Source organism: Camellia sinensis, chromosome 2 (genome assembly GCF_055761805.1).
Source record: "Camellia sinensis isolate YWXY chromosome 2, ASM5576180v1, whole genome shotgun sequence".
Lineage (NCBI taxonomy): Eukaryota > Viridiplantae > Streptophyta > Magnoliopsida > Ericales > Theaceae > Camellia > Camellia sinensis.
The window spans coordinates 175,783,888-175,801,615 of record NC_138962.1 but is presented as its reverse complement, the minus strand read 5'-3'; the positions used below and the strand labels follow the sequence as shown (position 1 = coordinate 175,801,615).

At 38.3% G+C, this 17,728-nt stretch overlaps 2 protein-coding genes and 1 non-coding gene across 50 annotated transcripts in view; 1 reads left to right on the top strand and 2 right to left on the bottom strand.

Moving 5' to 3' along the window:
* Positions 1–269: 269 nt before the first annotated feature.
* The window catches only part of LOC114264260 (subtilisin-like protease 4), a 99,783-nt gene continuing 82,324 nt past the window's right edge, over positions 270–17,728 (top strand). For 4 of the 48 annotated variants that reach the window (XM_082916206.1, XM_082916216.1, XM_082916215.1 and 1 more), the window contains exons 1-5: positions 498–720; positions 1,042–1,155; positions 1,282–1,323; positions 2,159–2,192; positions 16,483–16,534. In XM_082916206.1, coding sequence (XP_082772332.1) covers positions 702–720; positions 1,042–1,155; positions 1,282–1,323; positions 2,159–2,192; positions 16,483–16,534 — 261 coding nt within the window. In that variant the 5' untranslated portion in view covers positions 498–701. The other 44 variants (XR_014362081.1, XR_014362084.1, XR_014362072.1 and 41 more) reach the window with 38 other exon arrangements.
* On the bottom strand, positions 9,591–9,697 carry LOC114264275 (small nucleolar RNA R71). The gene has a single exon (XR_003629922.1). It is a non-coding gene; the product is annotated as a small nucleolar RNA R71 (small nucleolar RNA).
* Positions 12,664–15,427, bottom strand: LOC145820474 (ethylene-responsive transcription factor 11-like). Its single transcript, XM_082916196.1, has one exon. The coding sequence runs from the start codon at positions 15,425–15,427 to the stop codon at positions 14,708–14,710; it is 720 nt and encodes a 239-aa protein (XP_082772322.1). The 3' UTR covers positions 12,664–14,707.

The window sequence follows — 17,728 nt, the reverse complement described above, 5'->3', positions numbered from 1 at the left end:
TTGGTACAGCTTAATTTCAGCTTATTTCAGCTTTCAGCTTAATTTAAGCTATTTTGATGTGTTTGGTTTAACTTATAGCTTATAGCTTTGTGGAAGTCAAAAAACAGCTTATTCTTTAAGTGGGGCAGGAGATGCTTTAAGAATAAGCTGGAAATCAGCTTAAGCTGAAAGTTATAAGCTATAAGCTGTTTAGGCATAAGTTATAAGCACTTTCCCACAGCTCTACCAAACAGGGCCAATGTATCAATGATGTTGCCCACCTACCCACGCGGCTGCCCACCTACCCCCCTCTCTATCTCACTCTCACTCTCACTCTCTGTTAATCTTGAACAGAACGAAAAAACCCACCCTCTCTGTCACAACTGTTCTTCTTCTCACACTTTGCGTCACCTTCTCTTCATCGACAACCACCCTCTTCGTCCTTCGTCACGCTCCTCTTCATCAACCCTTCAACCCTTCGATTTCAATTTATAGCTCGCAAGGTAAGATTTCAATTTGTCAATTTCCTCCTTCCCTTACAACCCTTCTCGATTTCAGTATTTTCCTTAAACCTATTTGAAATTAAACCTATTTTCCTTAACCTTTTGCAGTTTCTTCATTGCAATTTCCTGGGGAATGAAACTGCAATGCCTTGATGTGCTTGAATTCTTCTTTCCTGGTATTGTCGTGTGAAGTAAAATTATAAAGGCATCAATTTTAAAATGATGTATAGCTCGCAAGGTAAAAAAAAATCTTCTATGTTTTCTATTCCCATCAATTTTAAATGATGTATTGTGGCTTTCATGCTTTGTGTTTATCAATTCTGCTATTGTTTTTTGTCCTTTGCAATTCAATCTGCAATGGTGCAGTGTTTTTAAAATTTATTTTCTTTTTGATTGATGGCTTCGATTTTTCTTGGTTGTTTTCTATATAATCTATTATCTTTCTTACCTGCATCAGAAGTAAACCTACATGTACTGTTTTGTCCACTATTCATTCTTGCTTATATTTGTGGTCGTATTCATGCAACTATTGATCTTAATTTATTGCTTAAACCTGCAGGTCTCCATTATTTATTGACGTTTTCATTTGATTCATTGCTTTATTGGTTCATATATTTTCCATTTCGAATAAGATGGCCTCATGCCTTGTGCCTTGATCACACAACTACAAGAGGTAGTGGTCATATAGTCTTAAATGCTCATGCTTCTTTCCTCAGAGTTATTTTCCTAGCAAAAGATGATTGAATCTGCTTCTTTTGTAGTTATTGCATAAGCTCTTGGTTTTTTGGTTAATTTGTAGATGGAGCAAAGTTCAACTGTATAGTTCTTGCCAAAGTCCAAGGTATCGTTTCATCTTCTTCACTTATTCTATTTTCTATTTCTTCATTTCTGACAAAATATTAAGCTACTCTGGATGAGACCCTTCATCATGCATGATGTGAAAGAGAAACTGTGCTTTGTTCCACTCAATGTTGTGCGCAATTTGCAGATTGCAACCATTTAGTATGAATATAGTTCTTGTCTAGTTGATTTGCTTGGGGTTTTGTTATTCTGAAGGATCTTTAGGATATTTTCAAATGTGTGGAATTACAAAACTGACTTCAGTGTGTTTGTAACTCTTTCCTTTTTTGATATATAATTAAATGTACAATATATTGGTACTAACTATATGTTTGGGATTTCTATTTGAGGCTCCTGAATCGATTGTAGTATATTTTCAGAAAAATATAGACAAGACCATTATAGTCCTTAACCAATCCTAAATCCTAAACCCTCATTGTTATGCTTGTTGTCGTGTATATGCCAAGTTCTAAGGTTATCTTTTGTATTATTTAGCATTCCGTAGTTTTTAACACAAGGTGTTGTGGTTAGTTTCATAATTCATAAAATGGAAAGGGAATAAAATTCACATTTCATTTACTTTTGTGTCTTCGATTTTTGTTTCTTCACGGATAAAGAGACAGTCCTCTGTGCCTTGGGACTTGCTACCAGATTATAAAAAAAAATAAAAAATCTTCCACAGATCTATATCACTTTATTGTTTGGTGTGTAGAATATTTTTCTCTATATAGTTTTGTGTCTGCTTTATGTATTGAATTTTCTAATTTTTATGTCTTGGCCGATTATAGCAAGCTTTAATTTCTGTGACTGGATTAGTTGTTTGGTCTCTCTTGTAGTCACTCTTTGCAAGCTGGATAGATATTTAGAAAGGTATGTTTGCCATCTTCATTCAATATTTGCCTTTTAAATATGCATGTTAGAAATTTTCTAGAGTATTGAGTACATGCTCAGAGCAAAGTACCCTGTTTGTAGGCCCAATGCTATATATATATAGGTACTTGACCTATCCTTTTAGTAGTGATTAGCATTACCCTGTGACATATTTTTCTGGAGCTCTATTTTGCAATTGGGAATCATTTAAGAGGACATTGAACGGTATGTGGCTTCAAAGTGATTAGTATTAACCATTTTAATGTGCTTTTATGTATTTGTTAACCATTGTATGTACCTGATAATTCTCTTCTCAACACTGTCATCACATAATTGGTTAGACTAATCACCAAGTCTTGCTCATATAAGAATGTCATCTTGCTATTTCATTGATATTTATCATTGTCAATTTAACTTAAAAGATTATGCCCAATGCCCTCATATTTAAAAATTTGGTTGGACTATTATTGAATTTTTATTTTGACAAAAAGTGTGTAAATTCGATGTGAGGTCACAAAATTGATGACCAAGATTAGTCAAAATTTTCATTTGGAACTAAAATTCTCATTTACAAAAGTTTATTCCTTGGTTATGCTTTATTCTTTCTTGAAAAAATAATCACTAAGTCCTATTTTGCTTTTAATAATAGCATTAAGTCCTATAAAGTTTCAATAATACCATTGAAAAATTTATGAATTCACCACTGTATTATTTTCTGTGACTATTGATGGAATTTTAATAAATTTTTGCCCTTTTGGATTGTTTACCATAATATAAAATAAAAAAATCATAGTTTCGAATAACAGAAAATGATCTTTTGATCAAATTTTTAGTTATATTTTGTTTAATATAATTTTCATAATTAAAATTGTTTATGAAATTATTATTCATATTAAATGAGAAGGGTAAAATTATAATCAAATTTATAAAGTTGAATTTTGTGGGAGTTGTCCATAATAAAACTTGATAGGAATAGTAATATTAAATCCAAAGTAGGACTTAACGGTAATTTTTCCTTGTTTGGTTCTATCGTTTTAATGTAACTCAATGAGTTAAACTTTCATTTTTAGATTATTTCTATATATATGGCTTTTGAATTTTGTTTTGGCCTTCCAAATGCATTGTATGTTTACAAATCTATGTCATTTCATGCAATACCTAGTTGTAGTATTTGTTCTTTTGTCTTTTTGTACTAGACACAATCGACAACCACTAAATTCAAATGTGGGCATGTTTTTTTAAATGTATATATATCTATGCATATCATTGCAAGCATGTGTATATGTGCCTACGTATGCATCTATACCTATGGTCAATTATAAAGTTGTTCATATGTCATGTATTGGAGAAAAAAGTTGGTGAATGCAAATCACAAACATATATTTGGCATACCATTCAATTATGAACTTACCTCATGAAACTGTTTTGATTTGTCAATTAGATATCATACTTCGTGTAACTAATCAGGATTTATTTGATTTGTCAATGGAAATATAAAGCATACAATTATTAAACAATTGTTGCTTAGAGTCTATTTTTATGTCAAGCAATGTTTTTTATTTTTTTAAAGGTCAACATTGAATCATTCATCTTAAAAGCTTTCGCCAATGCCTCAAAACTTGGAGATTACCTTGGTGAGATAATTAGATCGATTCATTTTAGAAAGTATAGAGATTGCTATGTATCAATTTGTTTTAAAAAGTTTTTTTAATGTTCGTGTTTTGTGTTTTCGGTTCTAAGTTAGTTTTTTTTATCAATTCGGTCCATTTTATTCTACCTTCATATTAGTTATTAACGTAGAAGGTATGTCATGTTAATGATTTCATCCATAACTACTCTTTTCAATTTCTGTTAATGATTTTATCCGTAACACTTGCTTGGTTAGAAATTTGAAGCTTATACATTAGAATTAAGGGTAAACTACTAATAGTTGGACTTAATTCCCATCAAGTCCTATTAAAAATAAGTTTTGGTAAAATTGTCGCTAAAAATTGACAATTAGTACCTTTTTTTGTCATGATTTTTATAAATTGTCGCTAAAACTTACAATTATTGACTTTTTTTGTGACAAATTTTTTCCATAGGACCTATTAGACAATAAGTCCACTTATTAGGACCTACACATAAGTACCCCTAGAATTAATGCTTCTACTTCAAGTGCGTTGCTTGAATTTTTAGTAATTATATGTGACATATTTTTCTAATTTCATCTTTGGGGTTTGCGTGCTTCCCGCAAGAGTTGTTCATGCTTGTTATGGAGGAATACGACAATGATCTTTGTTTTGTTTTTGCATCTATGTAGCCTACATAAAAATAAAAATAAAAAATCACAAATTATCAATAGTTAGCAAATTTTCCTTCAGCATGGTATAAGTATTGCATTTTGTTATGCTCATGTTTTTGTACATTGATAACTAATAGGTTCAAATCAAGCAATTTAAGATTGCTTGAACCATGGGCATGGGCTATCGTGCGAAGCACGACACCTCGCAACTAGTCTAATATATGTATGTGTGTAAGATTTCTGAAGATTTTGTATTGAGGCTTATAAATACCTCAACTACCTAAGTGTTTTAAGTAAGTAAAATCAAATATTGGGAGTGAAGAATTTCTCTTCTTTCAATCTCTGTAGCATTTGTGTGATCTCTAATATCTGCAACAATAACATGGCTTTAATTATGATGTTTTTCTTCTTTCAATTATTACATGGTTTGTCTTGTGTGACAACCATGCCATACATTGTCCTTACAGATGGCAGATTCAAGCCAAATGCAACCAATAGAAGTATGTGACATGTGTCCACGCTAGATGCAATATGCCAGTGGCTAAACATTTTGTACATGTACTCTCACATTGTATATAGATTTGCAGCTTCCATGACACGTGAGGTTGATAAAATCTCTTTGTTTCTGGGGGTTATGGTAGTTAAGGAAGACACACTCAATACTCAATTGCACATGACGCGAATGCCTAGTTTTCTTAGCCTCGCCACATCCTACGGACTACATCCCAATGCTGGATGTGGTAATGGTATCATAATTGGGTTTGTTTACATGGGAATTTGGCCGGAGAATGTAGGCTTTCGTGACAAAGGACTGTTGCCTCTTAACAACAGCAAATGGTGAGGAATCTGCCAAGAAAGCAGCAATTTCTCCGCTGATGACTGCAACAATAAAATCATTGGTGCTCGTTTCTTTGCCTCTGGAATCAAAACTCTAATCGGTCGGCGAGTCGATGGTGGTGGGGAGTACAGGTCTCCACGAGATGCTACAGGCCATGGATCAACTGTTGCTTCAGTTGCTGCTAGAGCTAAGATTTCCAGTGTCGGCTTGCTGGGTTTTGCATATGGAGATGCACAAGGAATAGCCCCCAAGGCCCGTATTGCGTCTACAAAGCTAGCTGGAGGAAAATTTGTACTTTAACCGATACTCTTGCTGCAATTGATGTTGTCATCTTTGATGGTATAGATATCTTGTCAATCTCCATGGGAAACAACTCCCCCAAGCCATTTTACAATGATGTTTACATGATTAGTACGTTGAAAGCTGCTCAAAATGACATTTTTGTGACATTCGATGCGGGGAACATGGGCTCGATACCATCAACAGTAGTTAACTCGGCTCCCTGGGTGACCACTGTTGGCTCCAACACCATTGACAGAACCTATCCTGCAAAGGTCCGACTCGGAAATGGAGAACAAGTCCGCGACAACTTTCTCTACTGTGGTAGATCAATCACTGATGATGCTTTTCCCCTCCAATTCTATAGCACTTGCACCTATGACAACATACCTTCAGATTCTATCAAGGGTAAAATCTTAATCTGCAAACTTCTTACCATAGGTTTGGTCAAGAAAAGTAGCACAAACTTCTTAAAATTCTTTAATATGCAAGTAAGGATTTTCAGAGTCAAGGCCATGAAATCTAGGAAGTAACGCAATCATACCCGGTTTAAAATTAAAATTATATGCATTTGGAGGAAAAATAATACAAGACGGAGCACTACTCCTTGTGGGTTGCAAATAATCACGCAAGGTTCAGATAGGTTGGGCCATTTGAATTTGATTTTCATTACTACCATTATTTGCCATCGTGTCAAGTGTGTGAGGGTGTACAAATAAATTAAATTCAGACTCAAAGAAATTACCAATCAATGTATCTGAATCAAAATCAATGGTCACCAACCGACCAAGATGATCATGATACCAAATATGCATGCAACATAAGCAAACTTTTTTTTATGTGTGTAAGATTTCTAAAGATTTTGTATTAAGGCTTATAAATACCTCAGCTACCTAAGTGTTTTAAATAAGTGAAATCAAATATTGAGAGTGAAGAATTTTTCTTCCTTCTTTCAATCTCTGTAGCATTTGTGTGATTTCTAATATCTGTAACAATAACATGGCTTTAATTATGATGTTTTTCTTCTTTCAATTATTACACGATTTGTCTTGTGCGACAACCAGGCCATACATTGTCCTTACAGATGGCGGATTCATGCCAAGTGCAACCAATAGAAGTGCGTGGCATGTGTCTATGCTAGATGCAGTATGTCAGCGGCTAAACATTTTGCATGAGTACTCCCACATTGTACATGGATTTGCAGCTTCCATGACACATGAGACTGATAAATCTCTTTGTTTCCGGGGGTTATGGCAATTGAGGAAGACATACCCGATACTCAACTGCACATGACGCGAATGCCTAGTTTTCTTAGCCTCGCCACATCCTACGGACTACGTCCCAATGCTGGATATGGTGATGGTATCATAATTGGGTTTGTCCACACGAGAATTTGGCCGAAGAATGCAGGCTTCCGTGACGAAAGACTGTTGCCCTTAGCAACAGCAAATGGTGAGGAATCTGCCAAGAAGGCAGCAATTTCTCCACCGATGACTGCAACAACAAAATCATTGGTGCCCGCTTCTTTGCCTCCGGAATCGATGCTCTTATCGGTCGGCGAGTCGATGGTGATGGGGAGTACAAGTCCCCACGAGATGCTACAGGCCATGGATCATTGTTGCTTCAATTGCCATTGGAGCTGAGATTTCCAGTGTCGGCGTGCTAGCCCCTAAGGCCCGTATTGCGGTCTACAAAGTTTGCTGGTGGCAGATCTGTACTTTAACAGATACTCTTGCTGCAATTGATGCTGCCATCTTTGATGGTGTAGATTTCTTGTCAGTCTCCATGGGAAATAATTCCCCCAAGCCATTTTACAATAATGTTTACATGATTAGTACATTGAAAACTGCTCAAAAGGACATTTTTGTGACATTCGGCGTAGGGAACATGGGCCTGACACCATCAACAATAGTGAACTCGGCTCCCTGGGTGACCACTGTTGGCTCCAACACCATTGACAGAACCTATCCTGCAAAGGTCCGACTCGGAAATGGAGAACAAGTCCGCGACAACTTTCTCTACTGTGGTAGATCAATCACTGATGATGCTTTTCCCCTCCAATTCTATAGCACTTGCACCTATGACAACATACCTTCAGATTCTATCAAGGGTAAAATCTTAATCTGCAACTATCGCTCGTATTGCATATTGAATTGCAGATTAAGATTTTACCCTTGATAGAATCTGAAGGTATGTTGTCATAGGTGCAAGTGCTATAGAATTGGAGGGGAAAAGCATCATCAGTGATTGATCTACCATAGTAGAGAAAGTTGTCGCGGACTTGTTCTCCATTTCCGAGTCGGACCTTTGCAGGATAGGTTCTGTCAATGGTGTTGGAGCCAACAGTGGTCACCCAGGGAGCCGAGTTCACTATTGTTGATGGTGTCAGGCCCATGTTCCCTACGCCGAATGTCACAAAAATGTCCTTTTGAGCAGTTTTCAATGTACTAATCATGTAAACATTATTGTAAAATGGCTTGGGGGAATTATTTCCCATGGAGACTGACAAGAAATCTACACCATCAAAGATGGTAGCATCAATTGCAGCAAGAGTATCTGTTAAAGTACAGATCTGCCACCAGCAAACTTTGTAGACCGCAATACGGGCCTTAGGGGCTAGCACGCCGACACTGGAAATCTCAGCTCCAATGGCAATTGAAGCAACAACTGATCCATGGCCTGTAGCATCTCGTGGGGACTTGTACTCCCCATCACCATCGACTCGCCGACCGATAAGAGCATCGATTCCGGAGGCAAAGAAGCGGGCACCAATGATTTTGTTGTTGCAGTCATCGGTGGAGAAATTGCTGCCTTCTTGGCAGATTCCTCACCATTTGCTGTTGCTAAGGGCAACAGTCTTTCGTCACGGAAGCCTGCATTCTTCGGCCAAATTCTCGTGTGGACAAACCCAATTATGATACCATCACCATATCCAGCATTGGGACGTAGTCCGTAGGATGTGGCGAGGCTAAGAAAACTAGGCATTCGCGTCATGTGCAGTTGAGTATCGGGTGTGTCTTCCTCAATTGCCATAACCCCCGGAAACAAAGAGATTTATCAGTCTCATGTGTCATGGAAGCTGCAAATCCATGTACAATGTGGGAGTACTCATGCAAAATGTTTAGCCGCTGACATACTGCATCTAGCATAGACACATGCCACGCACTTCTATTGGTTGCACTTGGCATGAATCCGCCATCTGTAAGGACAATGTATGGCCTGGTTGTCGCACAAGACAAATCGTGTAATAATTGAAAGAAGAAAAACATCATAATTAAAGCCATGTTATTGTTACAGATATTAGAAATCACACAAATGCTACAGAGATTGAAAGAAGGAAGAAAAATTCTTCACTCTCAATATTTGATTTCACTTATTTAAAACACTTAGGTAGCTGAGGTATTTATAAGCCTTAATACAAAATCTTTAGAAATCTTACACACATAAAAAAGAGTTTGCTTATGTTGCATGCATATTTGGTATCATGATCATCTTGGTCGGTTGGTGACCATTGATTTTGATTCAGATACATTGATTGGTAATTTCTTTGAGTCTGAATTTAATTTATTTGTACACCCTCACACACTTGACACGATGGCAAATAATGGTAGTAATGAAAATCAAATTCAAATGGCCCAACCTGTCCGAACCTTGCGTGATTATTTGCAACCCACAAGGAGTAGTGCTCCGTCTTGTATTATTTTTCCTCCAAATGCATATAATTTTAATTTTAAACCGGGTATGATTGCGTTACTTCCTAGATTTCATGGCCTTGACTCTGAAAATCCTTACTTGCATATTAAAGAATTTTAAGAAGTTTGTGCTACTTTTCTTGACCAAACCTATGGTGAGGAGACTGTAAGGCTGAAGTTATTTCCTTTTTTTCTAAAAGATAAGGCAAAAACATGGTTAAATTCATTGATCTAGATCAATAAGCACTTGGCAAGAGATACAAACTGAATTTTTAAAGAACTTTTTCCCAATACATAGAACAAATTCTTTGAAAAGACGGATCATGAATTTTTCTCAAAAAGAAAATGAAACTTTTTATCAGTGTTGTGAACGTTTTAAGGATTTGTTAAACTCTTGTCCACATCATGGCTACGAATCTTGGCGAGTTATTGGTTTATTCTATGAAAGTTTGACTCCTCAAATGCGCCAATTCGTAGAGATGATGTGTAACGGTGAATTTTTGAATAAAGATCCCGATGAAGCTTTTGAGTACTTTGATTTACTAGCAGAGAATGCCCAATCTTGGGATACCACCGATACTCTAGGGCATTCTAGTAAAAACCAAGCCAAATAGAGGCCATGGAATTAAGGAAAGTTAATGAAATAACATCTGTGCCTAAAAGAGAAAATGTTTGTGACATTTGCGAGACCATGGGACACCTAACACTTGAATGTCCAACTATCCCAGTTTTTAAGGAGGTGTTGCATGATCAAGCAAATGCTATAAACACTTTTAAAAAGCCTGTTTCATCCCTCTATTCTGAGACTTACAATCTAGGACGGAGGAATCACCCAAATTTTAGTTGGAGGAGTAATAATGTTGCACTGCCCCCACAACCTCAAGGACATTCTAATTTTGTTCCATGTGCTCCCCCACCAAAGAAATAACCTTGAGGATACATTGCAACAATTCATGCAAGGCCAGACAGTGATAAATAATCAGACATCTCAGGCAATAAATGACATTAAGAACACTCTCACCAAATTGACATCTTCATTGAGCATTCAAGAAAAAGGTAAATTTCCTTCTCAAGCTCAACCCAACCCACAAGGACAATATGGTGTGAGTGATTCTTCAACTTCTGACACTCAACTTGCACATGTCAAATCTATTACTACACTTCACAGTGGAAAAATTATTGATAAAACGATTCCTATGAAGGCCCCAAAGCCTAAGGATATTTCAAAATCAAAGAGTGGTGATGATATTGAGAAGTCCAAGCCAAGTGAAGAAATGAGATGTCCGATTCCTGCTCCTTTTCCACAAAGATTGCAGCCCCCTCACAAATCAAGTCATAATGCTGAAATTTTTGAACTTTTCATGCTAGTCAAAATTAACATCCCCCTGTTGGATGCAATAAAACAAATCCCGTCATATGCCAAATTTTTGAAAGATTTGTGTACAGTCAAGTGAAAGCTTAATATACAAAAGAAAACCTTTTTGATTGGGAACTATACAGTTTATGAACAATTAGGTGAACCAAAGTTTAAGGATCCAGGATGCCCCATAATTTCGTGTGATTGGGAACTATAGGATAGAGCAAGCTTTGCTTAACCTTGGGGCAAGTGTGAACCTTTTACCATATACAGTTTATGAACAATTAGGTCTTGGAGAGTTAAACCGACTACCATTGCACCTCAACTTGCAGACCGTTCTGTGAAAATACCGAGGGGAATTGTGGAAGGTGTGTTGGTTCAAATAGATAACTTCTATTTCCCTGCCGATTTTATTGTATTGGACACACATCCTGTTTTGCATACACACAAATTCTTGTCATTTTAGGTCGTCCATTTCTTGCAACTTCCAATGCTTTGATTAATTGTAGAAATTGTGTGATGAAATTGTCTTTTGGTAATATGACTTTGGAGTTGAATATTTTCAATATTTGCAAACAACCAAGGGATAGTGATGAGATTGAGGAAGTGAACTTGATCGATACATTTGTTGAAAAGCATTTCAATAACTCCTATTTTTCTGATCCACTTGAATCTTGCTTAGTTAATTCTTGTGATTTTGATGAAGATTCAAAAATTGCATACATTTGTTCTTAATTGGAATCTGCACCGTAATTGAAAGACTACAAGTGGAAGCCAAAGTTTGAGCAATTGCCAACTTCTGTGAGTAAGCCTTTGCCATCAAGTGAACAAGTACCAAAATTTGAGTTGAAACCTTTGCCTACAGAGTTGAAGTATGCATTTTTAGGACCCGAGGACACATATCCAGTGGTAATATCTTCTAAACTTGACTCTATGCAAGAAGGTAAATTACTTAATGTTTTGAGACAACATAAAGGGGCAATAGGATGGACCAGTGCAGACATTAAAGGAATTAGTCCCTTGGTGTGCACTCATAGAATTTATTTGGAAGAAAATGCCAAACCTTCGAGGGAGATGCAATGTAGGTTGAATCCTACAATGAAAGATGTTGTGAGAGGAGAGGTCCTTAAGCTATTAGATGTGGGGGTCATTTATCCCATAGCTGATAGTAAATGGGTAAGTCCCACACAAGTAGTACCCAAGAAGTCTGGAATAACTGTGGTAAAAAATGAGAACAATGAGATGATTCCATCTTGTGTTGTTACGGGTTGGCATATGTGCATTGGCTATAGAAAATTAAATTCCATGACTAGGAAAGACCATTTCCCTTCGCCATTTTTGGACCAACTTTTAGAAAGGGTAGCTGGACATGCATTTTATTGTTTACTAGATGGGTACTCGGGATATTACCAAATTGAAATTTCATTAGAGGACCAAGAAAAAACCACTTTTACATGTCCTTTTGGTACTTCTGCTTTTCGAAGGATGCCATTTGGATTATGTAACGCTCCAGCCACTTTTCAAAGGTGCATGCTGAGTATTTTTAGTGATATGGTGGAGCAATTTTTAAAAGTTTTTATGGATGATTTTTTTGTATTTGGAGTTTCTTTTGATGATTGTTTAACAAATTTACAGAAAGTTTTGTCTAGGTGTGAAGAAAAGAACCTTGTGCTAAATTGGGAGAAGTGCTAATTCATGGTTACTTTTGGGATTGTACTTGGACACATTGTTTCCTCTAAAGGAATTGAGGTAGATAAATCTAAAATTGAGTTAATTGCAAATCTATCTATCCCTAAGACTATTAAAGATGTTAGACCATTCGTAGGACATGCAGGTTTTTATAGGAGATTCATTAAGGATTTTAGTACCATATCTAGACTGTTATGTAATCTCTTATTAAAAGATGCACCATTTGAATGGACTAATAAATATCAAGAGGCTTTTGAAAAATTGAAAACTGCAAAAATAAATTGATGAATGTAAAAATAAATTGATGTATATTATTGATAGATATATTGATGTTATTTTCTGTCTATTACAAATGGTTCCTTATATAGATGTAGGTGTAGTGGATGGTGTGTAGTGGATGGTGATAGTGGTGTAGTGGGTTAGGTTTAGTGGAGTAGGTGAGGTGGTAGTGGTGTAGTGGGTTAGGTTTAGTGGAGTAGGTGAGGTGGTAGTGGTGGTAGGTGATGGTAAATTCTAACAGCCCCCCGCAAACTCAAGGAGGATAGAAACTAACCAACTTGAGTTTGAAGAGAGGAACAAAACAAGAAAATACATAAAAAAAAAAGGATAGGAGACACTGTATGGTCGTGTCAGACCATTGGTGAAGACACTGAATGGTGGTGTCATAACGTTGTAGAGGACACTGTATGGGGGTGTCATAACGTTGTAGAGGACACTGTATGGGGGTGTCATAACGTTGTAGAGGACACTGGATGGCGGTGTCAGACCGATGTAGAAGACAGTTTATGGGGTTATGTCGGACCGTTGTAGCAGACAATGTTGTGACAGTTGTTGTGACAGTTTACGGAGTCTTGCTGGACCCTTGTAGAAACTAACCGGAATCAATGTCGGGACAGTTTACAGAGTCTTGTCGGACCCATGAAGGAGCTAACCGGAATCAATGTCGGGACAGTTTACAGAGTCTTGTCGGACCCATAAAGGAGCTAACCGGAATCAATGTCGAGACAGTTTACAGAGTCTTGTCGGACCCATGAAGGAGCTAACCGGAATCAATGTCGGGACAGTTTACAGAGTCTTGTCGGACCCATAAAAAAAATCGCACCCTCAAAAGGTGCGCCCAATTTTTTCAAAAGGCGTGCCATCAAAAGGCGTGCCCAATTTATCAAAAGGTGTGCCGGACATGATGGCGAGGCACGTGAGTGTCTTGGTTGGCGTGCTCGTTTGTCGTTTGGCGTCAAGTGGCGCGCGATACGCGTGGCTGCCCCGTCGTCATGGTCTTTATAAGCGGAGGCTAAGGCTGAGGCAGAGGCGGAGACAAAAAAAACTTGCGAGAGATATTCTGAGAGAGAGATTTCTGAGAGAGATATTCTGTAATACTCTGTTGTCTGAGAGAGATTTCTGAGAGAGATACTCTGTAACACTCTGTGGCCCAGAAAATGGCTTCATCTTCCCGGAGTCTGCTCACTCTCTTTCCTGACCTCAACGAGTCAACAAGAGAGAGAACTGGTGCGGTGGCACTGGAACCTCAACCAAGCGCCCCGGAGTTTGCTCCGTTGAACTTTCCGATGCGGTCGGTGGAGCAAAGAATGGCAGTGCAGTCGGATGTGGAGGCCAATCAGTATACTTTGAAGTTATGTGTGGAAAGCATGACGGCGGTCACAAACTTGTCGCACCGGCTGCAGAGCAGGACAAATGAGGTGCAACAGTTAAACTCCCAGCTGGCTCTGCTCCAACACATGTATAAGGATGCGCGAGCAGAGATGAGTGTGCTAAAGGCAGAAAACAAGGAGCTGAAGCGGAAGGCCACTGTGATGTTCCGATTTGGAGGTCCGCCGTATGCTGCAGTGGAGGAGCAGGGAGTAGTGATCGTGCCCAGTGGAGTGGGAAGCACAGAGGTAGCACCGTCAAGGACCGCCCAGGACGGAGGCAAGAAGAAGAGACCTGCAGTAGAGTAGAGAAGGAAAAAGAAAAAATCCCACTGTGGGAGTGGTTTTTTTTTTTTTTTTTTTTTTTTTTTTTTTTTGTAAGTGTGATTGGGGTTGATCCCTCAGATGAATAAAAGAAGGGAAGGTTTGGTGTGCAAATCTTTATCACACGGCGTTGTGAAAAACAGCAATGGTGTTGGTTTTTTTTTTTTAATAAATAAATAAAAAAAATAAAATAAAATAAAATAAAATAAAGAAATGGAGGCAACGTGGGCGAGAGAAAAAGTAAAGAGAGAGAGAAAATTTGTTCTCCGAATTGAGAGAGAATGGCTGTAAAGTGTTTGGTGACAGCTATCTTCTTTAGGTTCTGCTCATGGTATACTTTCTTTAATGCCTCGTGATAAGCATCTTTACAAATGTGCTCATGCTCTCAACAGTGTTGCTGCAATTCCTAGACGTGCAACTGTTGTAAATTGCTGCAGCCAAAATCTTGAATATGGTTGTAATAGGGCTTCCATGAGGAATTTTGGTCCTGTAAATAGGGGAGCCAAGGAGGAAGACTGGGATAGAGATTAATATTGTCGCAGAGGAGATCTCGAAGAAAGTCCTGATTCATCCTCCCTGACCGCAAAATCACGTCAAAATAGAAGAGTTGATTCGCGGCCGTAGGTAAAACTCCGATCGGCGGAGAAGCATGAAACTGAGGTTGCTGGAACGGAAACCTAGAGGCAGCGGTGCCGAATCCGGTAAATCCGCAGCCGTGAGAGAGACTGAGAACGAGCGGAGGCGACGAATCGACCATCCGCGCCGGAGAGAAGCCTTCGCGACTCGAAGACTCGACGGTACTGCTCTCACTCGGACTCCGATTACAATTCACTTTCTTGATTTCATTGATCTTCACATTATTATTCTCTTCCGGTTGAGGAAAATTAGTTTTGGCCTTAGCACCGCGAAACTCTCTGGCGGCGGTGTCGTAGGCTTTGGCCGCCTCCTCCGCCGTATCGAAGGTCCCCAACCAGACGCGGCTCTTGCGCGCGGGATCTCTGATCTCGGCAGCGTAGCGGCCCCACGGCCTCTTCCGTATGCCTCTAAAATGCGCCTCTTTGCCGATCGCGGCGGCGGTGGCGGTGGCCTTCACAGCTCCGCCGTCCAATTTCTCCTTGGGCGCCATACACAGTTCGTCACCTATACATACACAGTTGGAAATATGTGTGATTGATTGTGTGTGAAAGAGAGAGGGAGACGGGAGGTGTGGTGTAGCTGAAACCGGCGGAGCGGACACCACAGGAGGTGTGGCCGGAGATTGACAAGAGTTCAGTTCAGTTATGGAATTTGTGGCAGCGGAGTGAAGGTATGTGTAGAGGTCCGGCGGGCGGCCAAGGCGAGGCTGCCGCCCGCCGGTGAAGCAGAATTATTAGTTTCTCAACCTCGCTCTGATACCATGCAAAAATAAATTGATGAATGTAAAAATAAATTGATGTATATTATTGATAGATATATTGATGTTATTTTCTGTCTATTACAAATGGTTCCTTATATAGATGTAGGTGTAGTGGATGGTGTGTAGTGGATGGTGATAGTGGTGTAGTGGGTTAGGTTTAGTGGAGTAGGTGAGGTGGTAGTGGTGTAGTGGGTTAGGTTTAGTGGAGTAGGTGAGGTGGTAGTGGTGGTAGGTGATGGTAAATTCTAACAAAAACCATGCTTACTTCTGCCCCTATCATGCAACCACCTAATTGGTCTTTACTTTTTGAAATTATGTGTGATGCTAGTGATTATGCAGTTGGAGCTGTTTTGGGACAACGCATGGACAAAAAGCCATATGTCATTTACTATGCTAGTAAAAATTTGAATAATGCCCAAATGAACTACTCTACCACAGAAAAAGAGTTGCTAGCTGTAGTATTTTTTTTGCTCTTGACAAATTTCGTGCTTATTTAGTTGGATCGCCTATTGTTGTATTTATTGACCATGCAGCTTTAAAGTACCTTCTCACCAAGAAGAATGCTAAGCCGCGCTTGATTAGGTGGATCCTTCTACTCCAAGAATTCAACATCACAATTAAAGACAAAAAAGGAGTAGAAAATGTTGTGGCGGATCATTTGTCTCGACTTGTGTTTGATGACTAAATAGAAACAATGCCCATAAAGGATACTTTCCCTGATGAGCAATTGTTTACTATTACTGATTTGCCTTGGTATGCTGATATTGTTAATTAACTTGTTACAGGCATGATCCCGAGTTAATGGAGTGCACAAGACAGAAGGCAATTTTGGTTGAGGTAAAGAATTTCTTTTGGGATGATCCATATTTGTTTAAATATTGCCCAGACCAAATCATAAGATGTGTCCCTAATAATGAAATAAATAGTGTCATCTCCTTTTGCCATTGTGAAGCTTGTGGAGGCCATTTTTCTTCAAAGAAAACTGTGGCAAAAATTTTGCAGTGTGGATTTTATTGGCCAAGCCTTTTTAAGGACAGCCATAATTTTTGCAAATCTTGTGAGCGTTGTCAAAAGTTAGGAGGGATAACCCGTGGAAATATGATGCCCTTGAACCCTATTTTAGTGATTTAACTATTTGACTGTTGGGGCATTGATTTTATGGGACCTTTTCCTTCATCTTTTGGATATCTTTATATCTTAGTTGCTGTTGATTATGTATCCAAATGGGTTGAGGCAATTCCTTGTAGGCATAATGATCATGGGGCATTGATTTTATGGGACCTTTTCCTTCATCTTTTGGATATCTTTATATCTTAGTTGTTGATTATGTTTCCAAATGGGTTGAGGCAATTCCTTGAAGGCATAATGATCATTGAACTGTTTTAAAATTTTTGAAAGAAAATATTTTGTCAAGATTTGGAATTCCTCAAGCCATTATAAGTGATGGGGGGTTGCATTTTTGCAATCGATCTTTTGAAGTTTTGATGAAAAAATATTTTATTACTCATAAAGTTGCAACCGCTTATCACCCACAGACAAGTGATCAAGCTGAACTTGCTAACCGGGAGATTAAATATATTTTGGAAAAAACGGTTATCCCGAATCTCAAAGATTGGTCCTTGTGACTAACCGATGCACTTTGGGCATACTGTACAATTTATAAAACCCTGCTTGGCATGTCACATTATAGACTTGTCTATGGAAAAGCTTCTCACTTGCCAGTGGAACTGGAACATAAGGCATACTGGGCCATAAAGACATTCAATTTTAGCTTAGACAAAGCTGACTCATTAAGAAAATTGCAAATGACTGAGTTGGAAGAAACCCGGAGAGATGCTTATGAGAATTCTAGGATTTACAAAGAAAGAATGAAGGTGTTTCATGACAAGCATATTCTTCGAAAAACTTTTCAACCTTCACAAAAAGTTCTTTTGTATAATTCTAGATTACATTATTTCCCGGTAAATTGAGACCTCAATGGACTGGCCCTTTCATTGTTAAAACTATTTTTCCTGATGGAGCTGTCGAAAT